General features: G+C 45.5%; 1 protein-coding gene across 1 annotated transcript in view; it reads right to left on the bottom strand.

The window, feature by feature from the left end:
• Positions 1-25282, bottom strand: part of Map1b (microtubule associated protein 1B) — a 93088-nt gene that overhangs the window by 23216 nt on the left and 44590 nt on the right. The window contains exon 3 of the mRNA XM_055598449.1: positions 1456-1538. Coding sequence (XP_055454424.1) covers positions 1456-1538 — 83 coding nt within the window. The remainder of the gene's footprint in view (positions 1-1455; positions 1539-25282) is intronic.

A 25282-nucleotide genomic window follows, 5' to 3' on the forward strand; every position in this document is an offset into this window, starting at 1 on the left:
CCTTCCTTCCTTCCTTCCTTCCTTCCTTCCTTCCTTCCTTCCTTCCTCCCTCCCTCCCTCCCTTTCTCTCTCTCTCTCTCTCTTTTGCAGGCAGAAGTAGGTCAAAACAGGCCCGATGATGATAGCCCCAAGCTGACAGCAACGTAAGTGCCAGCAACCAAGAAATGAATAATGAGATGTGGTATACATATGCAAAAGGATGCTCTTCAACCATCTACAGGCGTGCAGAACTGACACACGCTACAAGCCTGGATGTTGAAGCAATGAAGCTAAGTAACAGAAGCTGAACAACAAAGGGCCACGTGTTGTATGACGCCATTGATATGCAATGTCTAAAACAGAAAAATCTGGAGGGAAAAAATTAGGGGCTGCCAGAAGCCAAGGGGACTGCTAATGGGCCTAGGAAGTTTTAGAGAATGACAGGTATGTTTCAGGGTTAAACTGTGACGATATCTGTTCAATTTTGTAAACACTTTTAAAAAAAATCACAAAATTACATACTTTCAGTGGATGGATTCTATGGTTTATGAATTATATCCCAATTTGAAAACCAGAAAGTCACAGTTGCTAAAGGATGGGCAGAAGACACCATAGACAGTGATGCTGCCAGGGCCTTTGGCTACTTTAATGTTTGAGAAACAATACTATCTCCAAGGAGATGGAAAAACAGCTCTCTCAGCGCTTGGCCTGAGGGGCCAGGGGCTCTCTTGGCTTTCATCAATCAAATTCTTATGTCAAGGTGGGTCCTAAAATTCCCAATTACTCTCTCTAGCAATAATTTCATGTGATGCTAATGATGGCAGTAACAATGGCCAACATGTACATCTGAGCCACCTTGTGCCACACTCTGTCCTAAGCCCTGAGCCCTGCAGAGAGCATCAAACAGGAACATTCAGTGCAGGAGATCAGTGCCATGATCTCCTTTGCACAGAGGTGCACAAGGAAGCAGTAAGATAACCAAACTGAGGCCACCAGTAGGTGCGGACCTTGGACGATGAAGCCAGCTAGAAACCATGTTTCTGGTTCTTGTGCTGCCTTCCAGCTATAGCTGAGGGCTAGCCTGGATGGCTCCAAACAGGGATGCTACTGGGATGTTCCTCTTCCCCGAGTTCTGTCCCTGTCTGTGCCAGCCTAGGAGCTTGCAGTCTGTTTCCTGCTCAGTCCGCCACATTCCTGCTCCCCACCCCGGTAACAACATACCCAATGCATCCCTCCAGTTCTACACCCTCCACAAATATGCTTCCAGCTGGCACTGGCTACTGTGTCCTTTCTTGGGAGAGGCTTTTTGGGGTGAGACTAGAGGCAGAGAGTTAGGCTCTGAGCACGGAGGAAGGCTGGGAACCTGTGACTCCTCCCTCTTACATGCCGTGTTCCAACTCCCACCCACCTAGCCCTTCCGAGCAGCCAGGTGGCCATCCTGTGAGGCTCTAAGACCTCACAGAGCTGAACACTCACCTCGGTGCTGACCGCTTCATCCGAAGGGTTGATCAGAACTACTGTTTCTAAGATGTCACTTCGGTGATGTAGGATCTTTTGTCCTGAAGGCACACACACAAAAAAAAATACACAAAGAAAAGAACTTTAGCTTTTCCAGATGAAAGCTGCTCGCCTGTTACTCAGACAGCAGAGGAATTTCCAACTCAGATGTGGCCCTGGAAACTGGGAAACACAGTGGGTGCTCCTGAGCAGGAGTGGGTACACAGAACAGGCTGAACCCAGAGCTGAGTTAGTGTAACCTGGGGCCGCCTGGCTCTCACACTGGGTCTTTCATGGTCGCTGGTTAGGCAGCCTCCTGACCAAATGGCGGGGAATTTTATCTGAGACCAGGGAGGGATGCCAGGAAAACTCAACGGGCTCTTGACATTTCCTTTCTCATGGTAATTGGGGATGTTTCTCCCTAACGGCCTTTCTTCTGGTGAGAACTGCTTGGAGATTAATTAGGAGCCTCATTGTGAAATGAATGACGGCCAGAAACCCAGCTAACAATTAACCCAGCAGCCAGAATGGCTGTCTGAGGCAGGCTCATGGTCTGTTGGGGTGTTCACTAATTAATTCACTTGCTTGTAGAAAAATGAAGAAACTGTGGGCAAATGAGAAGTGGAGGGCAACCGTCCCACAGGGCAGGGTGGCCAAATTGCCCCACCCCAAGACAAAATTGATGGAGAACAAAAAAGCAAGGTGTGGTTTGGGATGAGGGAGCTTGCTTATGTGTCTGCAGGGCTTTGATACCTACTCCTTATAGTACCATCCTGTGGCTAATCAGCCACCGGTATAAGTCAGCAGAGACCTATCGACGGCCTTCTACAAATACTACCCTGCCTTGACAAGGAGATGAAAGCCTTCCTGTGAATGTGGCCAGAGTCACTGATGTATGCTCTACCAGCAAACAAGGGACAGAGAGGGGTGTTCCGTTGAAAATGTGTGAGGAGGCCACGTGGTCGGGAGGGAGGACATGCCTTCTGTTTGGAAGTACAATGAAGCTTGGAAGACAGAAAAACAGAAGAGAATCTGAGGGAAATATCAACAGAGAAAAAAACACAGAAGGAAAATAGATTAGAGATCTTCAAAAAGCTAAAAAAGAATCACGTATGACCCTGCCATTCCATTTATGGGTGCAAAGTGAAAGCAGAAATTTGAACTAATATTTTTATGCCAGTGTTAATTACAGTATTATTTTAATAGCCAAAAGGTAAAACAACTCAAGGCTATGTCTGTAGGTCATTGGATAAGATGTGGTCTTCTCACAATGGAATACTAGTCAGGCACAGAAAAAAAATGAAGCTCTGCTAATGTTACAAGGATGAACCTAGAACACACTACATTAAATGAAAAGAGATGGACACAAATGGAAAAATAAGATTTCATGTCTATTCAAATTCAAAATAGTAATTACCAGAGGTAATGAAAACATTTTAATAAAGAAAATAATAGTTTGTACAACCTCATGGATTTTGGGTTTTGGTTTTAAATTTTTTTTATATTACTTACAGTTTATTTACTTTGTATCCCAACTGTAGCCCCCTCCTCCCTCATCTCCTCCCATGCCCCTCTCCAAGTCCACTGACTGGGGAGATTCTCCTCCTCTTCCATGTAACCCTAGCCTATCAGGTCTCATCAGGACTGGCTGCATTGTCTTCCTCTGTGGCCTTGGCCTGGTAAGACTGTTCCCCATCAGGGGGAGATGATCAAAGAGCCAGCCACTGAGTTCATGTCAGAAACAGTACCTGTTCCCCTTACTAGAGAACCCACTTGGAGACTGAGCTGCCATGGGCTACATCTGTGCAGGGGTTCTAGGTTCCTCGTGGATTTGTAATGATCACTCCTGACTGAGTTGTGCATTTAAAAAATAGTTAAAAATGGCAAAATTTTTATTATACTTATTTTATCACAAAATAAAGAATTGATGTGACAGCCAAATAATCCCTGAAGAGAACACTTCATGTATGTGAGTGACATGCTATGGATATACATGATATGGCAGTTCCTCAGATAGAGTTTCCCTCTTTGTATTATCAAAGATCAAACAAAACAGAAACAGCCCCATAGCAACTTTTTCACCATGTCACCATTATCGATCATTCTTGCTCTCCCTAACAGTAGTATTTACCAGTAAACCCCAGTGAGGCATAGAAGCAGCCCAAACTAAACAATAGTGGTGGCAAGCCCTGTCCTGAGACGTATACAGTTTCATTCAGACCCCTTAAGAGCTCTCATATGTGGTCCCATGACCATCACCCACTCCCACGGAAGACAAAGAGTTGACAGAAGACAATGAGTAGCTCAGGACCCCACAACAAGTAAGTGGTCAAGTCAGGATCTGGCCGCAGGTTGCCTAGCTCTGGACCCCTTGAATTTTTCACTTCTATGACACTAGTTACCAAGACTTGGACTTGGTAAAACAGACATCAGATATTGAAGAAGAGCTAGGAGAAAGACCAACAGACCAAAACCAAAGATGTGCTTAAAGAACAAGATGTCAGCAGAGAATACCGGGTGGTCAGGTGGAGCAGAGAACTTATACAGAGCGAAGTAAAATTAAATGGAAGCTTGCTTTGTCCTGCTTTAAACAACCAGCGAAGAAGAAACTCCAAATAAGAACAGTGTTAACTGCCTGAGCAGACAAAGACCCGAGGCTTAGCAAAAAAATGCTAAACCGTGGAAAACATAGTTCATTTCTCATGAATGCTTTTTTTGTAATTAATTTAAAAACCGCTTTTTGGTTTTTTTGGTTGTTTTCCCATTTGACAACCATGCACAATTAAAGCTAAAGCAAACACAAATTCAAATAAGTAGATGATAAAGTGAAAAATCACACAAATCCATCCTTGATGGAGTGGTCTCTAAGTCCTTCCATCTGTGGCTTCCTTGGAACAAAGACTTCAGGATCTTTGAAGGAATGAACTTGAAGCAAGAAGCTTAAAACCAAGAAATGAGTGGCTATTTCTTCATCTTATCTTTGATGTGAGCACCCAGAGCACCAGACAGCATGAGATTGGGTATTATTGTTGTCATTAACTGTACTCTGTAGCAGTCACAGCAGCAAATTTAAGCAAGATTTGTAGAAGCACTGCCCTCCCTAAGAGTCCCCAACCCAACTGAGCCCTTTCTCCACTGCCCACAATGCTGTTGACTGCATCCATCAAAATCGACAACAGTCAACATGGTCACACTCTGCCCACACAGTTCAGCCCTCCCCAGAGAGGTCTCCAGCTGCTCCCTGTGAGGGGCTCCTTACCGTCCACCAGACATTCTCTTCCTCTTTGGCTTCCTCAGTTGCAAACAAAACAAACGCCAAATAACAGCTGCTGGTCACCTCCACTCTTCCTAAGTCGCTTTTCAAAACAGTCTGCCCAGGAATTCAGCTAATGAGGTCCTGTCCATCTTTGTAAGGACTCAGAGGAAAGACACTGACAGTGCGTGTGCACCAAGATGGCTTTCCATAGAGGTGATTTGAATAAAGGAAGGGATATAAAGACAGCCAGAGCACTTGAGCTCCTGTCTCCGCTGGAATGTCATCCCCATTCAACTGCAAGACTCAGAACCAAAGGTCGAACCTCCCCAGCATCTGGCAAGGCCAGGGACCTGGCTGAGAGACCTGTCAGATCCCCACATCCAGCACCCGTGGGTGCCTGCTCTCTGGCAGTAGGCAGCTGTCTGCTCAGGCAGCTGGGACGCTCACAAAGCTGCATATTTGGGGAATGTTTCACCCTGGGAAGAGGGCCAGGCATTCTGAGGGAGAAGCCACCACCCTTGCCTGTAAAGGTCCCATTCAGTTGCTTCAGAAAAGAAGTTCCCAGCCTTTCTCCCTCACCCTGTAGTCTGCTGTCCCCATAGATACCTCATAAAGAAACCAAGGGGCACTCCGTGAATAGTTAACCCTCCTCAGCTTTGTGGAGGCTGGACATGGAGTGATGGAGTTGTGTCACTCAGTTTCCATATAAAAAAAAATGTCTTTGAAGTCTTCCTTAAAAAATTCCACATGGCTGTGGGGCTTGACCTGGTGAGGTGGGGGCAACAGAGAAGGCTCCTGTGTAACAAAGGGTCTGCTCTACTTCAGAATCAAAAGATGATGAGGACCCCTGAAGCAGCGGGACCCTTCAGACAATGGGCTTTTGTCTGTGGTCTCCTAGAGCCGTATTTGAAATTCAAACAGTCCATACTTTGCAGTTATTGCTGGGATTTTTTTTTTTTTTTCGTTTTGAAAATCTGATTTAATTGGATCTATGTGTCTTTTGAAGTTGGGTTGTTTTGTTGGTTTATGTTTAACTATATCTAGGCGATTTTTGAAATCTTTTAAGGTAAAAACAGACATTTCCATGCTTTTAGGATAGTTAATGGATCTTTTGGGGGAGTTTAAGGTTTTCCTCTCAGTATGAGTGTAAGTCACAAAACACAAGTCCCTCTCCTGGGCTTCAGTGCTTGACTGTGGCTAAATTCAGGCACACTCATCACGGAAGTCAGCCACACAGAACCTCTGGTGGGATGTGGCTCAGCTTGTAGAACACTTCTCTGGCATACACTTAAGGCCTAGGTTTGACCTCAAGCACTGCATAAACTGGTCATGGTGTGCATGCCTGTAATCTTACCACTTCGGAGGTGGAGGCTAAGGATCAGAAGCTCAAGATCATCCTTGACCACATGTCAAAGTCAAAGCCAGTCTGGACTACACAAGACCCTGTCTCAAAAGGAAGGAAGGAGGGATGGAGGGAGGGAGGAAGGGAGGGAGGAGGGAGGGAGGGAGAGAGGGAGAGAAGGAGGGAGGAAGGGAGGGAGGGAGGGAAGGACAGAGGGAGGGAAGGAGGGAGGGAAGGAGGAGGGAGGGAAGGAGGGAGGGAAGGACAGAGGGAGGGAAGGAGGGAGGGAGGGAGGAGGGAGGGAAGAACAGAGGGAGGGAAGGAGGGAGGGAGGGAGGAGGGAGGGAAGGACAGAGGGAGGGAGGGAGGAGGGAGGGAGGGAAGGAGGGAGGGAAGGAGGGAGGGAGGGAGGAGGGAGGGAGGGAAGGAGAGAGGGAGGAAGGAGGGAAGGAAGGAAATCTGGACTGTTCTTGTACACATGGGTAGATCTTCTCTACTACACAGAGAGCCCAAAATGAGTAACTGGGTGATTGTAGCATCTTTGCTGGGGCCAAAGCAACCCTGAAACTTCCTCAGTCCATACCAAAACATCAAAGTAGCAAGAAACCTTCTGATGAACACAGAACTGATAAAAGCTTCTAAGTAGTTCTTATGAGTACAAGATCTGTCTCGAACTCCCTTTCAGTGATTACAAGCCACAGCTTTATTTGAACAACTTAAATTTATTAAACTGCATGACATGGAGAAGATGAAGAGGGACCTGAATCACCAACAGCCAAGATGGTGGCCAGGAGCTCCTGCAAGGAGAAAAGCCCTGCTGCCCCATCCCTACCCCTTTTTCTGCCAGTTCCCACCACTGTCATGCCTTTGCCATCACCTCTCTCGGCCTTTGCCAGCTGAAACACTAGACTGACTCATTTTGAAAAAGGCACCTGGTCTTGTGAAGCAACACTAGATAGACCCCCATTGTAAAGATTAAAGAGCTTCCTAGGGTTAGGTTAAGAAATGCCTGGGCTAAAGATGGCCTGGGGCTGTTTAGTTAAACATAAGGTTTGGTCAATCAATGGTTATGAATACCCCTGGATATTAAAGCAGGAAGGGAGGCAGGGAGAGTACTGACAGACCTTCAACCCAAGCTCTTCCTCACATTAGGGCTGTGGCGGGCAAACCTCTCACCTCAAACTTTTGCACTCAAAACACTGTGCTGGTAAAGTTGAGCTAACTGGATAAAAGCAATAACCAAAAGATGTGCTTCACAGGCATGGAAATCATAGCCCTGTGGTCGGTAATTACCTACAGGTCTCCAGGCAGCTTTTAATGATGGGTTTTTATTTAAAACCATAACCAGGCTTCCTAACTCTAGGAACCCACATCATATTCAGGGCAAATGTGTGGTCAATTGAAGAGAAACAGAGCTGGTATGGAAGGAATTACCTCTGGGTGGAGAGCAAGCCCTGGCTCAGCAGGAACTGCCACTGAACTTCCCTCACAGAGAAGAGGTGATGCCAGCACTCGGGGAAGCTGCACAGGAAGCTATGAAGGCCCCAAGGTGGTCTCTCTCCCCTGAGTCCCTCTACCCTGCCTGTATTTCCGAATAGGAAACCCAGAGAGAGTGGGTGAGCATAGGTTACCAGGTAACAGCTTCTAAGAGGCCACAATTAGCAGATCCCTTCCCCCCTGCACTCAGGGACAGAGGTGGGAAGAAGCATCTAGAAGAGAGGCCGAGGCAACCTGAGAACAAACAAAGCCACCGTCATGTTCTGAGAGCAAGAAGTCACCTCAGCCTAGAGAGAGATGACCACAAGGCAGGGCAGAAGCGAAAGCCTTTATGACTGCTTCTGAGAAACTTGAGAAAACAAAGGTACTGGGGGACTTGGTATCTCCTGATTGCCAGCATCCCCAAAGACCAATGGCAGCGTCAACACAGAAAACAGAAAGCCAGCTGTTTACCGGGAAATGATACCGCTTCCCTCCAGGGAGACAAAGCCTCTCACCCTACAGGGAGTTCCATTTCTCTGAGGCCCTCTCACTTCTAGTCAGCTTGTTCATCAGTTCTGACTTACCTGTTTAACCTTAGGCTTGGGAAAGGAACTTCTCCTAGCCTGGCTTCTGAGGCAATGGGGCTACAGGTAAAAGGCTACCCAAGACTGATCCAGTGGGTCGGCTGACCTTATAGGCATGGCTGACTAAGAGCACCTTCCATGTGATCACAGACTGACTGTGAGGCTGAAAGCCCATCCCAGGAACACAGCAACAGAGCCTTAAACATGGAGAGTGATTCAGGACAGCTAAGCATTTGGTCTTGCAGGTGGGGCTGTGTTTAAGTCTCTCGACACTCCTAAGACATCCTGAGTGCAAATATTCTCTCCTCTTCATGGACCACAAACCTGGAGTCTAATGACTTGCCCAGCATCTCATGGCCAAGGTCAAGGACGTGACAATATCCCTTTTGCTCATTCTCCTGAGCCACTCACCCAAAATAAAGTTTGCCCGATTGTAACGCCAAGACTTCCCTTTGTAAGAGGTTAACATACAGCATGGGCCAGCTGACAGCCATCCAATGCCTGCTGGATGCCACAATCAACCCTTCTCAGTCCTCCCCCACTGTCCCCCTGATATTCCCAGAAGTAACATTTCTTTTCTGTTGAAAATAAGTTTTTGTTTTTCTAATGTTTCACTCTGAGGCATAGACTTGAAAGCCACATTGTTCTTCAAGTTCTGGCAATTTGCTTTTCAGGAGAATTAAAAAATCGAATCTCTTTATACACAAATTCAGGCCACATTTTAAATAACCCTCCTCAACATCAGCAAGCAGATGAGTGTGAGTGACATAACTTGTTTCCATCACCTTGGTTTGGAGTTGCAGAAAGCTCAGTGGTTTGAGTTTACATCTCATTTTCCCTACTGTTAACTGTTTTTGTTTGTTCGTTTTGTTGTTGTTGTTTTTCACTGTCATTGGCTTTGCTCTGGTTTTCCATGGCTGCTGGGCCTTCAATCCATCCTTTCCTTGGGTGCTCTGCCCTCTAGGCTTTATGTTTTCCCAACCTGGAAATAAGTAACTAAAGCCCTAGACTCCCAAGGTTCTCTCTGTCCCAAGCTGGTCCAAGAACGTAGAAACCACCCAGCCTTCTGGCTATAACAGGCTGGCTTTGCCCTTGCTGGCAGGAGAACCTGGTTTTACATTCCACCTTCCCTTGTGCCTCAGCTGAGCACCAGGGGCAGAACATGCAGGGGTAGGATGCAAGGCCATGGCTTCCATTCTTCTTGCAGAGTTCCTATTTGCTTCCTAAATCCTCTGTCATGTTCTTCTCCCACCTCAGCCCTCTCCCTTAGGCTGTTGTTTTGCTTTGTCATTGATTACTCCCACCATCCATCTTTCTTTCTTTCTTTCTTTCTTTCTTTCTTTCTTTCTTTCTTTCTTTCTTTCTTTCTTTCTTTCTTTCTTTCTTTCTTGTTTATGTGTATGCACATGTCTGCACATGTTTGTGCCCTTGAAGGCTGGAAGAGGGCTTTGGCTTTCCTGGAGCTAGAGTCGTAGGTGGTTGTGAGCTGCCTGACTTGAATGCTAGGAACCAAACTCTAGTCTTCTGCAAAAAAAGCAAGCACTCTTCCCCACTGAGCCATCTCTCTAGACTTCTGGTTTGGGGGCCAGACTTTCATTATGTACCTCAAGCTAGTCTCCACCTCATGATCCTCCTGTCTCAGCCTCCTGAAAGTTTAAGATTGAAGGTGTTTGCCACCACACCCAGACCATCTTCACTGGGTTTTCAGAGCCTCAACACAAACTATCAAGTGTTAGAAGTGAACAATGGCAGAAGAAAGAAAAATCAACAAAGTAGATTAAAAAAAAAAATCAGGCTCCCTGGAGGTCATCTACAGGAAGCAACAGTCGCTATGGGCACTAGTTGAGAGTGGCTGGACAGCCTGAGGCCCTGTCACCAACATCGCCTGGATACCACAGACATCTAAGGCACATCTAGAACATGTACGTCTACCCTGTTTGGTCCATGAGAACCACACCAGGCTATTCAAACAGATCGCACTGCAGCACCCGCAGTGTGGTCTCCTCTATGTTCACCACATAGCCTGTTCCAAGGCTCTGAACCACCTGCCCCGGGCTGAGATTAGGTCGGATCTGTGAACTCTCTCTAAAACAAAACAGAGCAAGCAAAACCAAAAACAAAGGAGCAAACAAAAAGCTCTTAACACTAAGGAAACTCGTCTGTCTCCTTGTGCACCAGCACAGAGTCCTTTCCTCTGCCCTGAAGACGTAAGGTGCCCTCCCCATGAGGTTCCTGAGGGCTGGTCACTCTCCTTCTGGAAGGAATCTCAATTTGTTCCTCTCACATGGGGCACCTGAAGGAGCCCCAGTGACAATGTCTTCCTGTCTCTCCTCATTTAACAGAGGAAGCTTCAGAGACAGGTTAGGCCTGCATGGTCTACAGAGCCTGGCTTGTAGCTGCCAAAGGATTTCCTATGGATGCTGGGTACCAAACACCAGCACTGCTTTTTATCTGTGATGCACAAGACGGTCATTCTAATGTTTATTCCCCGTTGCCTTTTCTACATACATATCACAAAAAAATGCAGCATTTTAATCCCTCCTGTTTTACAGGTATAGAAATTAAAGTTGACAGAGGTGAGCTATTCAACCAAGTGTCAATACAGCCCATCTGGTTCCTAATCCCCATTTCTTTCACCACCCCATGCTCCTCAGAATGTCTTAATATTTTAAAATTAATGTTTTTCTGGTGGTGCTGAGGAATGAACCCAGGGCTCTACTACTAAGCCACACCCCTCCACGCACACATACAAGTCTTTATTTTTCAAATAGATTTATTGCTGGATTTGGTGCATGCCTTTAATCTGAGCACTGGGGAGGTAGAGGCAGGCAGATCTCTCAGTTTGAGGCCAGCCTGGTCTACAGAGCAAGGTCCAAGACAGCCAGGGCTACACAGAGAAACTCTGCCTCAAAAAAAAAAAAAAAACAATAGATAGAAAGATAGATAGATAGATAAACAAATCATTCAATCAATCACATATATAATATATATTATGTATATTTAAAGACAGAGATTCATGTGGGGTATATTTTCTTAGATTGGAGAATGTTGATAAATAATGTTGATTTTTTGATAAATAATGCTCAGGGGGTACTTTTATTTTGAAAACTACTGGGTATGTGTCTTTGTCAAGAGTTTGGTAGAACCAGAAGATTTCTAGTATCAGCACTTTCATCACGTTAAAACAACATTTTCACCATTAGATGTAACTCTCCTTGGTTTGGTGGTTGCTGACTTTGGGGGCATTGTTTGTTTGTTTTGTGGTAGTGGGTATTGAATGAACTAGGGCTAAGCAAGCAATGCTAAGCAAGAGCTCTACCACTGAGCCACACCCCTGCTCTTGTTAAATTTTTTATTTTGAGAAAAGGTTTTTCTAAGTTGACCAGGTGAACCTTGAGTTTGTGATCCTCTCCTGTCTCAGCCTCCTGAGCAGCTGGGATTTGAGGCCTAGGCCACTAAACCCAGCTGGACTTTCTTGATAATGAAGTTTCAAACAGAGTTTTAAAAAATCTTAAGGGCCCCTACTGCCTTTGTGAAGACAATGTGAATTGTTGAAAGAGGACAGCCTTTTCTGGAATTTAATTCAGACAGATCAGCAGGATCTTCATAAAAGAAGCTCTTGGGTAAAAATACCAACGGGCACTGTCTCTGCCCTGAAGGGAATACAGTTTAATGGGGAGACTCGGCATTCCCAGCACTTCCATCTCAGGAAACCTAACTGAAACACTGTCTCATACACAGCAGGAGCTCCATCAACATAAAGGGATAAATAATAATAATAGCTATGATAGTTTGAATATCTGCCCTAGGTCAACACTGACCTAAATTCTTTAGGTCCATTTCTATTAATGTGCACTTGGGAAGACAAGCCTCCATTTTGCAGGTAAGAATGAGGAACTTGAAGCCCAGGGCCATGATTGTCCCATGGGGTAAGGACCAGAATCAGTGGCTAGTCTATGGAGCTGGGCTAGTGACTGGAGCACCATTTTATTTTATTATTTCATTTAAGTTTTTTCAAGACTGCTTCTCACTATTCATAGCCCAGGCTAGGCTCAAACTTGTTATTTAACCCAGTTCATCCTTGAACTCCCAATCTTCCTACCTTATTAGTCCCTGTGGGCTTGAGATGACAGGTAGAGCCACCATGTTTAAGTGTGAGGTGCATCATTGAAGTGTAAGATTGGGGAGGAATGAGGAGAGAGCGGGAGTTGGGGTGGGGACAGATGGTAAAGACAGGCCGACGCCAGCGAGTTTCACACGGGGTGTGCTGCATTTGACATCCCCGTTGGCCGCCCAGGTGGCTGTGGCCAGTAGCAGACAGAAACATGGATCTGAAGCTTGGGTCATGGATTAAGCGAGATCAGGGTCTATTTTCAGTCGATGCTATTGGAGAGTGCTGCTTGCTTCTCCCTGATTATAGTCTTGAGAAATGCCCGTAATTAAAGGGCAGGCAAAGGCAGGAAAAGGCTGATGGAGGCGCTGGAGAAAACAAAGGGGAGATGAACTCCCAAACCCTCCTACTTACTTTCACCCCACACAAGGTAGCCTGTAACTGCAGCCTGTTCTAACGCTGGACCCAAACCACAGAACTGAGGCAGAATACTCCAGGTACCAAAGAGCTTAATGAGAAGTCATACCTGGTGTGCAAATTCAATCTCAGATCCCCTTGTTTGACCTCCATAGACACTAGGAGATGGTAATTTACAGGCCTGCCAAAATGGGCCAGCCACCAACAGGGTTCGTGAAATTCTCCTGCATATGGAAACACCCTTAGACATTCCAACTCGGGAGGTCAGTAGAGCCTGGGGCTCTGTACTTTTGCAGTCTCCCAGGTGATTTAGACGGCTCTGTGTTTTCTTTTTTGAGAAACAAGACAATGTGACAATAGCCTCTCTGATGGTCAATAACAGCCTCATTAAAATCACCTTTACACCGGCTTCCTGTGTTACTCTCCTAATGTCTGAACATAATGCTAGAATTATCTCCCTTGGGACAAAATATGATCACTAAAGGCTCAACTTATTTTTCCTACTACCTATTGATTCTCAGAATCCATTAACACATTTATCTGACATTTAATTTGCCACCCAAAACTCCAACCATTGATTAAAACCAAAGAAAGGCTGACCTTTTAAAATCCTCTTCTGCTCATTTCAGAACCAAATTAACATGCTGTTCCTCATCCTCAAAGCTATCCTGTCTTCAACCCAAAAGCTGTGTTAGTCCTTTTTAGGATTTGGCTATTGAAGAGGAAAATAGAAAAAGAAAAATACAGATAGAAGACAGAACACGCATTAAACCTAGAATCAGTTAAAACAATTATCCATTGTAGGCCAGTCTTTGGGTCTAGACCACGGAGAAAATAACATGAACTGGATTTGGCTTGCTTGTTTTTGTTTTGTTTTGTTTTGAGACAGGATCTAATGTTTATCAGGCTAACCTCAAAGTCACTATGCAGCTGAGGATGACCCTGACCTCTTGATCCTCCTGCCTCTACCTTCTGAGGGCTAGGATTAGAGAATGCCACCACCCATGATTGATACAGTATCGGCGGTCGAATCCTGGGCTTTGTGCATGTCAGGCAAGCACTCTACCACCTGAGCCTTAGCACCAGTCTCATGAGCCAGATTTTTTTTTTCTGCTAGTAAAGGCCAAGTGGGTAAAATGACCTGCAATGGTAGCAACCAACCTAGTGGCCCATCAGAAAGGGACCTCCTAGGTTCAAGATCTTGACTTAAAAAGGTGAGACTCAAAAGACTGGAGATCTTTTGCCAACTGAAGTGAGGTACCAGGTGCTACCATCCATAACCAGTGACACACCGGTGTTGTACTTTCTGTCTGGGGAACCAAAATGCTGCCTCCCTGGAGCCTGATTATCTCAGGTGGGTGTGGGAGAATCCCAACTGTGCTTCTTCCATTTTTAAATGTGTCCTCTTTAAATGCAAAGCCCGTGAACAGACATTCAAGCTCTCTGCTGCATCTGCGGGGTCCATCTTGTCCTGGGCTGAGCGCACATATAAACATGAAAACCCCACACTTGCTCATGTGTTTTCCTCCTTACTATTCCTCTCTTATTTATGATCTGCCTGCCTCTGCCTCCCAAGTGCTGGAACTAAAGGCCTGGGGCAGCCCTCTAAACACTGACCACAGCAATAAACTCACAGGTTAATAGACACAGAGATCACCCAATAGAACAACTTCCTCACCTAAATCCACCAACTCTCCTTGTTCAACTAAATCCAACCAGTATTTAACATCAAATGTCTCTAGTTTCTCACCTTAGCTTTGCTCACTGTAGGCTTCTGTGGTTTTGCTTTTAGTTTTAAAAGAATGTGATTCATAAATCTCAAACACTGGCCCCACTGTCCACCAAGCAGGAGGGCGTCTCCTCTGCTCGACGAAAGCCGGCCAGGCCTGCATGAAGCTGCGGCACTGAGCAGAACAATGGAAGCCATCTTGTAAACCCGGATCCCTTATTTCCCTTTGTTCCTCCTCTCTGTCCTCTAAACTCTACATTTTGGCATTTCTGCTTTCCTCTTTGGTTTTGGAGCTTTTTATACTGAGCATTTCCCCTGGAAACAAACCAAAAAAAAAAAAGGAAATCTAGTAATTAGCATGCATTATGTGGCTGCACCAATCTGACAGGTTCACAAACACGTCTGTATGGCAGAGAAGAGGCCCTGTTTTGTCTTGTTTCCTAGCCTGCCCCTCCCAGCTCACAGCCTGGCATTTGCCAACTAGAGATGCCCACCCCTTGCCTTCCTCGGCTTTCAGTTTCCCAGCCAACCACTACACAGCCTTCCTTGCTAAGTACTTAATGAGGTTTTAATTCAGTTTTGGGTCTGGACCTGGGCCAGACACTGAGGCTGGGCTGGGGGTGGAAAAGTATCATCTGAGAACAGTCGTAAAGACAAGCTGGGTCATAGTGGGCTTCCTGTGGAGGGGGGCCTGTGGGGGAGGACTCCCTGGGCCTTGTGTCACCACCAGGTCTCACTGGCTTTAGATCATGGAAAGGCTGAAGGGAGAAGTAAAGGCAACAATGCTAGGTGTGGAGGCAACCACTTCTAAGAATGACACGGCTCTGGGTATCGGGATATCGGTCCAATTGGAAGAGAGAGAAGTACAGTGCGCGCAGTATGCTTTGGGTCAAAGTCATATGCATTTTCACAGAAACACGTATTCCAATGTTCTGGCATATTATTTTTGCCCATAACTATCGGATGCTGGAAAGAAGTCCGAGTGTTTCTCTTCTCTCCCTAGACTCTGTAGAACATGAAAAGTTCACTGAGGCTTAATATGCTAAGATCTATCTCTACGTGATGCAGGTTTTCTTCTATTTGCTTAGCCACGGTTAGGGTGTTACAGTCTAGAATTTCAGAGCCTGGAACTGCAGTCAGAAAGCCTGGGTTTAAATTCCCGTGCCAGCTATGTGAGCCTTGGACCATGGAACAAGTGATTCTGAGCTATATGACATACTGACTATAATAATGCCTGTCTCTAACAGTTACGACATCAGAGCTACGGAAAAGATTCTCAGTACCATTATTTTCCCTGCCCACTGGTACCCAGCTTAAACAAAACAAAACAAAACAAAAAAAAACTCCCTCTCTGGTACCTCTTGGCATGCTTTGCCACCTTATCTTCCAACAGGCACATGCTCTCTTGGCAGTGGGCATCATGCATGTGAGTGCAAGGGTTCTTGAAAGATGGAGTTATTGGATCACCCTCGAGCTGGAGTTACAGGCTACTGTGAGTGACCAAACTCAGGTCCTCTGTAACAGCAATACATGCTCTCAACCACTGAGCCATCTCTCCAGCCCATCCCAGCCTTTTAATGTGGATGCTAATGACCTCAACTCAGGTCCTTTTGCCTGAGTGGCAAGCACTTTGCCAATTGAGCTTTCTCTCCAGTCACCAGATGCACCCCTTTGAAAATCCTGGTTTATTACAGATGCTTGGCTTGAATCTATAATCTGAACAGTATGTTTTAAATATCCATTCAGCCATTTGCTCCTTTAATAAGTATAAACTAAGAAGTTCTACATGCCAAGACCTGAGGAGATAATGGCCAGAAAAACTGAAGCTACTGTGAAGTTGGGTGTGGTGGCACACACCTTTAATCCCAGCACTTAGGGAAGTAGAGGCAGGCAGAGCCTGATTTATAAAATGGGTCCAGGATAGCCAAAGCTACACAGAGAAAGCCTGCCTTGAAAAAAAAAAAAAAAAAACAAAACCAACCAAACAAACAAACAAAAACCACAAATAAACAAACAAACAAAAACTCAAGCTACTGTGAGTTCAGAAAGGCAAAAACCAATCAAACCAGTGAGAGAAAAATATCTGTTAGTGACCGACAAAAAATTAAAATAGGGCATATGGCCATTTCTTTTGATCTAGGGGGCAAGGCAGATTACACCAAAAAGTCATTAAGTTGTTAAAAAGTCATTACCTGACCAAATAACATTTTAGTTCTAAAGAGCTGGCTTCGTCGGTTCCTAGTCTTCAGTTTAGGCTACCAAGGTTTGCTCATGATATTGAAAACTCAACAGTAGAGGGGTACATAAGGTCCATGGTGTATGCACCCAGCCGGTGAAGAGGTCCCAAACAACAGGAAAATTGGTGTCATTCAAGATGCCCCAAAGACTCTAAATCACAATGCGCCCCCTACACACTCTGAATTTCGAACAACAGATGACATCACACTTGTCAGCCTTGCCTTTGCTTGTCATTGCCTTTCACATGAACTGTGAAATGCCACCTACCTATCTTCTTGTCTCCACACAGGCAAACCAGACTACAAACTCCACCAAAAGGAGCTTCTAATATATGACTTGACTTACTGTCACGAGTTCAACCAGACTTCATAAGCTCAAATTCAAGCTCTAGGGACCTGTGAAAATGATGCATTGAGTAAGAGTGCTGGCTGTGCAAGCATGAAGAGCTGAGTTCAAGCCTTAGGTACCTAAGGAAAAAGCTCAGCGTGATTGTGCATGCCTCTAACTCCAGCTCTCAGAATGGTGGACACAGAAGGACAGCTGCAGATCGCTGGCCACCAGTCAAACTCCAAGTTCAGTGACAGACCTTTCGTCAGAAAAATTTTACTCATACGTAGCTGATAGGTGTTTGGCCATCATACGGATCTCTGACACGGACTCTCCTGCCTGCTTTTCTATCACTTCCCCCATTGGGGCTGCCTCCCCAGGCCCACAGAGGAAGAATATACGCTAAGTGCTGATTCCTGATTCAACTTCATGTGCTGGTCGGGTAGGAGGAGTTTCCCTTACCTGAGGAGTAGGTTAGGAGGGAATAGGGGGAAGATGGAGGGAGGATGGGGATAGGAGGAGAGGAGGGAGGGGGCAATGATTGGGATGTAAAGTGAATAAATAAATTAATTAATTAAAAAGAAAATAAGGCAAAGGGGCTGGGGAGATGGCTCAGTGGTTAAGAGCACTGGCTGCTCTTCCAGAGGACTGGAATTCAATTCCCAGCATCCACATGGTGGCTCACAAGTGTTTGTAACTCCAGCTCCAGGGCATCTGATGTCCTCTTTTGGCCTCCTCTGGCATCAGGTATGCATGTGCTGCACACACATGCAGAAAAAACACCTATATACATATTTTTTTTTAAATTAAAATGAAAAGAAGAAGAAACTAGAGAGTAATAGAACAGGATGTCCCTCTTCTCACCTTTGCACACATATGATCACAGCCACCCATACACGCACCCCCCTCCATCACACACACACACACACACACACACACACACACACACACACACACACACACACTTACAGCTCAGCTCTAGTTTTAATGGCTTTGTTGACTCCAAGATTGTTACTTCTTAGTAACTCCATCTGCATGTCTACAAAGTGGTAAGAAGCCAGTACCTAGCTTGCCTGGTTGCTGTACAGAGTAAATGCCTTCTTATGTAACGTGCAAATAGAATAGAGGTAAAATAGTATACATACATACATACAATATGTATACATACATAAATATTATATATTTATATAGTATTATAAATAATATATATACATATATATATATAGTAAAAACATAGTGGAAGCCCCCAGTTAGTGTGAGGGAAGTGAGCACCTGTGTGGAGGCCTCCCTGTCTTTCTGTTAGGTGTGAATTCAACCCTCCAAACACTGAAAAAGCTGTCCCCCAACAGAAAACACAAAATGACCCACACCTTTCGGCTTCCACACATGCTGGAGGGGACAAGAAGCTTTTAAGGACAGAAGGAGGACTTGGAAAGGCTTTCTGAGTAAGACAGCATTTAGCTAGAGCCTATTGGATAGAAGAGGATAGTGGGCAAAGCTGGGCAAGAGGCATAAAGCTACAGGTCCTAGGAAACAGTCTCTGGGACAGAGTTGGGCAGTTCAAACAGGATTCCTGCAGCTTATTGCTCAAGAAATGGGGGTCTGGATGGGCAGAGTCTATGCTTTACAGACAAAGACAGTAAGGTTCAGAAAGACTGACTGTCCGGTGGCCTGCTAGAAGATAATGGCAGACTGAGGCCAGGCTGCGTATCCCATGGTACCTAACAGCCACTGCAGGAGACTGGCTCACTCCTACATGACCTGAAGACTTTTACCTTCTGTGATGGGACACCTCCCTCCCACCCCCGCCTTCGATCACATGGGAGGGGAGTAGTCAATTAGTGATGGCATCTCAAGCAACATGAAGGATGCCTTTGATTCTTAATCTAGATACTTCTCAAATTGCTCCCTGGGAGCCACAGCTGGGCTGCAGGAGAAGTTCAAATTCAACTCTTAGGTTACCGGTTTGGGTCGCTGAGGGTGAAAACATGGAATCTCATCCACTTGGCTAAAACTGTTGGCTTAGAGCTGGCCACCTATCCTGCCCTTCTTCTGGAAAAGGAACAGCTAGAAAACATAATTGCTTTATAAACTATTTCAAGGGTCTAAGTTAGCTAAGAGTGCTAGCTGCTCCTCCAGGGGAACCCTGCTTAGTTCCCAGCATCCCCTTTAGGCAGCGCACAAGCGTCTGTAAGTCTAGTTCCCCAGGACCCAACCCTTTCCCCTGGCCCCATACATGTGCACACTGCACACACACAGATGCAGGCACAGCGCTAGCTTTATACATAGACAATAAAAATAAGTCTTTAAAGGGAGACCTTAATCAGCAACTTTCGGTGTCTGTGTGTCAGACTCCCCATGCTTTGGTTCTAGTCTTCAGAGACCCCTTGTGGCGATCTGCATGCCATGGATGAAAGAGCCCCACACAACACAAACAAGGGGGCTTTGAGCTGGGTGATAGTTTCCTCTCAGCAACACCCGCTGTGCTAATTAATATCCTACCCATGTCATAAAACGTACAGGGCTCTAAGTGGGAAGGGAAGGGATTTTTAAGGTTGATGAATTCATATTTTTGCCCAAGTCAGATCACTCTCCCTGACTGCAAACAAGCTAGTACCCGAGGCTTGCAGAGGTGACAGAGCAGATGCAATGAAGTAAAATTCTATAAACAAAGTATATTTCCTTAGAAATACTTCAAAATTGCACCATAAAGTGATGTGGTCATGTGTGTAGCTGCAGGGAACAGGCAGCGAGGTACTTACAAAGAGCTTTCTTTTTTCTTTTTTTGGTTAGGGGTTAACTTTGTCTTCCAGCATGTCTTTCTCTTAAACACACTTTATTTTCCTTTCTCCTCTGAAGAGTCAGAGAAAACAGGGAGAAAAAGGAAAAGGTCATCCAAAGCTCTCAGAGCCCTTACTTCAAAGATTTTTTAAGTTAGTCCTTTGGCAGTAGCTCTGAGGGGGAGGGTCTTTAAATGGTCACATTAACAATTGCTGCCACTAACTTGGTTGATCTCCACACCGCTTGGCCAGGTGGCATCCAGCATTCCTGAATGTGTGCTATTACCTCTCCAGTGGCAGACTGGGTGCCTCATTGGTGTGGCAAGCGCGCACCACTGCCTTGGTGCATAGGCCCTCTGCTTGAGTGCACCAGCTTGTCTCGAGGCTCTGAACTCCATCTCAACGCTGATTCTCCACCCTCCCCCCCCCCACATCTTCTCCTACATGACTAACAGATCCAATGTGAGCTGAGGGGTAGAAAAGAAAAGGCTTGGAAGTGAGGCATCACATGCCTCTTCCATATTCCCTTCCTTGTTCCGTCTGTTGGAAGTCATTAGGATTCCTAGGGGCCATGACAGCTTTCATTTCCTGACAGTTTGTTTATGCATTCTCTGTGTATTATAACACCAGTTCTAACCGTCTACTGGAGCTGTGCGATCCACTTCACTGGACTGATGGAGAAAGTGAGGTCCAGGGCAACTGAGAGACTGGTAAAGCTGCCATCAAAGTGTGACTTTTCCTCATCGTACACAGAGCGCCAAATGCTTTGGCTGAGTCGGAGTTGGCTCGTCTTTGTCCCCTGGCATGGAGTTCTTAAACGTGGGAAAACTACAGGCTCCCTGATAGAGCCATTGTGTTGTCCTGGTGCAAGGGCATCTTTCAACATCTGTGTGATATAAACGGTGTTCAGTAGTTAAACCAATGGGAACTGTGCTCCACATTTTTCTGACCTGCAAAAAAAATTCCCCATCTCTCTCTGGGCCAAGACTAGGCCCACTCCCCTATTTAGGTACCACTGTGAAGCCCAGGACAAGTGAGCCATCACTGATTTTTATGGTCAGTCTGGATTTCTCTTTAAGGTCAGAGACAAAGCCTCTCCCAAGCCACACCCAGACCCCTTGATCTTGTAGTAGAATGGATCCTACTGTTTGTTCTATTTTCTGCATTCAAAGGGTTAACAGATTTCACCGGTCATTTGGGGGATGAGGAGTACTGACACAGGGCCCTTCCTTGTAGCCTAAGCACGCCTTGAACTCACAGCCGTCACCCTCCCTTAGCCTTCCGAGGTGATGGAATCACAGCATCATCACCACGCCCAACATCACGAATCTTTGATGCTATTTTTATCTTAAGGAATAGGACTGGCCCTATTCACTCTACTAAAGGCTTACAATGATACAGATTAAAATGTTTACACTACTACATTGATACAAAGGGACATTTATGAACCCTTCCTACCTCAAAAGAGTGCAAAAAAAAAAAAAGGTTTATTTCTAAACAGTGTAATCAGTGAGTCAGTTCCCAGCCCACACTCACTGCTTAGATAATAGCCATGATTGTTTAAATAACTTCAGCTATTTCTAGCTGGGAAATAAGTATAGGCTCACAGAAAAATATAATGTGTAATAAAAGACCTAATGCTACCACTGCTCTTGATTAAAGATGTTACTCACTTTTATGTCTTTTCAAAAATAGCCAGGAAGTAGCAACAGGAAGTGTTTGGGTTAGGGAGGATTTTGTTTAGTTCCTAACATATGCTGAGATCCTCCCTTTATGCTCTGTCCCTAATCCACAAAAAGAAAATCTTTCCAGCTGTTTCCAGATTCCCATTTCGGCTGAAACTGAAAATGGAGACACAGAGAATCGGAAATGAAGAACTGGCTAAAGTGCATTCTCTTATTCACTTCAAAGACACATTTGCCGCCACCCATGAAAACCCCCAAAGTCACATTATCATGCTATAGAAGGTACTAGATAAAGACAGGTGATGGCTAACTTGCCAGCTGGAGCCCCGCCCTCGCCCAGCTGAAGACAGTTGCTTGTGGACAGAGGCTCTGGGTAACACTGACTCCTTCCCACACCTCAAGTTCAATCGTAAGTCACAGATCTCACTTTATTTAGTCCCAGGAGTGTGTTCCCCTTATTTTCGACTTCAGTGTGAATTCAATATGAAATTCTTTAATTCCTGGGGCCCCCTGAAGTTCCTGTTGAATCTTTACAAAGGTGCCTTTCTTTATTTTCATCATCTGATGTATTGGAAGCGCCCTCTAATATCCATCAATGCCAACTTTTTCTGGCCATTAAGAGAATGAGAAGACACTTTCTCCAGGGCACAAGTTAAATCACGGGTGTAAGGGTGTTTACCAGCAGTATAACACCTATGGTCAATACTAACAGATAACTGTAGACATACAACCCAGAAAAGGGTGGCCTGAGCTAATGACGTCCCAGCCCACACAGGTCAGGGCTAATGGCAAGGTAGGGAGCATCTGCCTTCTCAGAGGCTGGTACACCCTGGTTTGTCCTTTTTCTTCCTTTCTTTCTTTCTTTCTTTCTTTCTTTCTTTCTTTCTTTCTTTCTTGTTTTTTGAGACAGGGTTTCTCTATGTAGACTTGGCTATCCTGAACTCACTTTGTAGACCAGGCTGGCCTACTCAAACTCACAGAGATCCAACTGCCTCTGCCTCACAGTGCCTGGCTGGTTTTGTTCTTTCTAAAGAGTCCAAAGAGGCTCAAAGGATTCCTAAAAAGAAAGCAGACATTATTGACCAGCTAACATTACATCCTGATTAACTCCTAAACACTCTTGAAAGAAAGCTCACCTCTGGGAGCGGGGGGTATCAAGAACTGATATACTCTTTTGAGTTCCGGTTGTAGAAGGTTCCTAACAGGAGTGAGATCATCTTTGGAAACCGGCTACTCTCAGCCCAGATCCCAGAAATACAACTTGCTTGCTATGGCCTTGGGCAGGTTATTTCATCTTTCAGGCCCCAGGCTCCTCACTGGTCAACGGTAACAGTGTCACTTTATAGGGCTGCTGAGGGGACTAAATCTGCTCCATGCGGAGCTCAGTACAGTGGGTTAGCTCCAACGGCTGTGGTTACCTGACCTGTGTGCAGTGCCCCACTCTCTAATTCTGTGCAGAAATGAGTCCTTCAAGTCCCAAATATACATTTTTTTATATGACTTCATTGACTGGCAATGATGAGCTCAGTGGGTAAAGGCCCCTGCCACCAAGTCTGATAACCTGAGTTTGACTTTCCACATGGTAGAAAGAGAGAAATGGCTCCCAAAAGTCATCTTCTAGCATCTTGCACAAGTTCATGCTCAGGCCCATACAAATACTTGCAATGAATAGATAGAGAGACAGACAGATGGATATAGGTAGATAGATGAATGATAGATGATAGAGATAGATAGATAGATAGATAGATAGATAGATAGATAGATAGATAATAGGTAGGGAGGTAGATAGATATAGATAGGTAGATAAATAATAGGTAGATAGATAGACAGACAGATAGATAAACAGACAGATAGATAGATGTTTAAGAAGAACTTCCTTGGACCCAGTTCCTTCTCCTCCCTCAGCAGGGCACCACCATCACTAGCACACTCTAAACTTTAACCTCCTACCACGAGCATTTACTAACCTCTTGCACCAGCCAGAGTAATGAACCCAAACCAGCAGCAGCTTCTTTTTGCCTGGGTTGTACCTGTTGCTCATTTACACTGAGCATCAGTTTTGCACCTCACCTGGCAATCACCAAAATCCCAAGCTGCCCTTATTTTTCCAATCCACACCTTAGTTGTCCTTTTCTGAACTCATCACCCTCCAGATCATGTAAGTCCAACACCTCTGAAAACCTTGCTCCTTCAGCTATGCGACAGCTCCGGTGTGTCTCCCGCTTGCTGTTTGTAAGGGGTTCCAGTCACAATTTCCACACCCTCCTCTCATTCATCAACTGTTTTAACTGCCTCAACAGTGGTGTGAAGGGAGGACAGGATAGGAAGCTGACTTCTGTTTGCATCACCGGGAGATTCCCACCACCCGCTGCTAGTCCACCCAGCTGCTAGGACGGTAACAGCCACAGGCCAAGGAGTAAGGAAGAACCAGCATTTACTAACTGCTTCCAGTGTGCACGGCAGTTGAATGGCTCTGGGCTGGGCACTATCTTTCCTTCCCCTCCATTCATCCCCATCCTCCTAGAAGCAATTATGGAAAGATGGGAATTGCTTTTATGGCACTCGTTAGGACATGGCTATGATTGGGAAAGACTAGTCATCCTTCTCCACTCTCGGGGACAGGATCAATAAGAGAGGGCCACTCCCCTCCCCCTGTAGTGGAGGGCATCCTCCCCAGACCTCAGCCGGCCGCCCTCAGCATTCCATTTCCATCTTGTCTCTTGGCTCCCACACTGCACCCGCAACTGCAGCTGCTGACCCTGTGTCTCGCTGCTATTTGCATTCCACATAAGTGTATAACAACAACAGGCGCAATAAGAAGTTGGAGATTTGTGTTTATCAGCAACAACAAGGCCTTTGATTAATCCACAATACGATAGGAAAGCAGCTCAATGCGCCGCTGCCGGCCCTTCACAGACCCGGAGAACTTGTCAGCGACTGTCTAAACTGCGATTTCCAAACTGAATGAAAACATCACCTTTGGGTAGAAAAGTGGGTCAAGACAAAGAAAAGGAAATGTGATGATCTGCATAGAGGTCCAGCTGAAGTCAGGAAACCATTCATCCATCTGTTTAACTGACATTTACTAAGTACTGGATAAGTGTTGGTCCCAACCCACTGGGTTATGTTTGGGGGAGCCAAAACCATTCAAAACTGATTCCCTTCAACAAATAAACCAGCAATGGTATGGTAGAAAAGGCCTGTGGTCTGACCCCCAGCGTGCTGCCTCTGCCTTGTGACTTATGAGGTCCCATAGGTTTGTGCTCTCATCTGAACAAAAGAGTGAGGAATAGGACAGAATAGACATGCTCCTTTGAGAGACCCTTTCACGCTTGGACACTCAAGTGGAGCTCTGTGGTCCTCTGGTCTTGCTCTGAGTCCCTGTGTATATCAGAGGAAGCGCTGCACCCATGCCATACAATGGAATTCAGAATCTTGCAAGAGTCTCTAAATCCTACCAGGTCTTGGTTTCTCTGTATTCAAATGGGAATGCTGTCCCTTCTTATCTATGCAGATGAGATTTAAGTGAGATAACCTATAAAAACCCCATTGTTTTGTACAGATGTGAGTTATCGCTAACACCCTGCATTAAAGGGCTGTAGCATTAGGAAGTTGAGAACCTCTGCCGTAGATGGTGTCAGATCCCCTAGCACTGATATTGTAGAGGGTTGTGAGCTGCCATGTAGGTGCTGGGATCGAACCCAGATCCTCTAGAATAGCAGCTAGAAGTCTTAACCACTGAGTCATTTCTCCAGACTTTTTCTGACCTTTTGAACTCGAACAGAACTGATGGCTCCTCGAGTCTTAAACTTTTTGCCTTGGAGTGAGCGCTATATGATTAGATTTTCTAGTTCTGAG

The sequence above is a fragment of the Psammomys obesus genome, unplaced genomic scaffold (assembly GCF_907164565.1).
Source record: "Psammomys obesus unplaced genomic scaffold, mPsaObe1.curated_primary_1811, whole genome shotgun sequence".
NCBI lineage: Eukaryota > Metazoa > Chordata > Mammalia > Rodentia > Muridae > Psammomys > Psammomys obesus.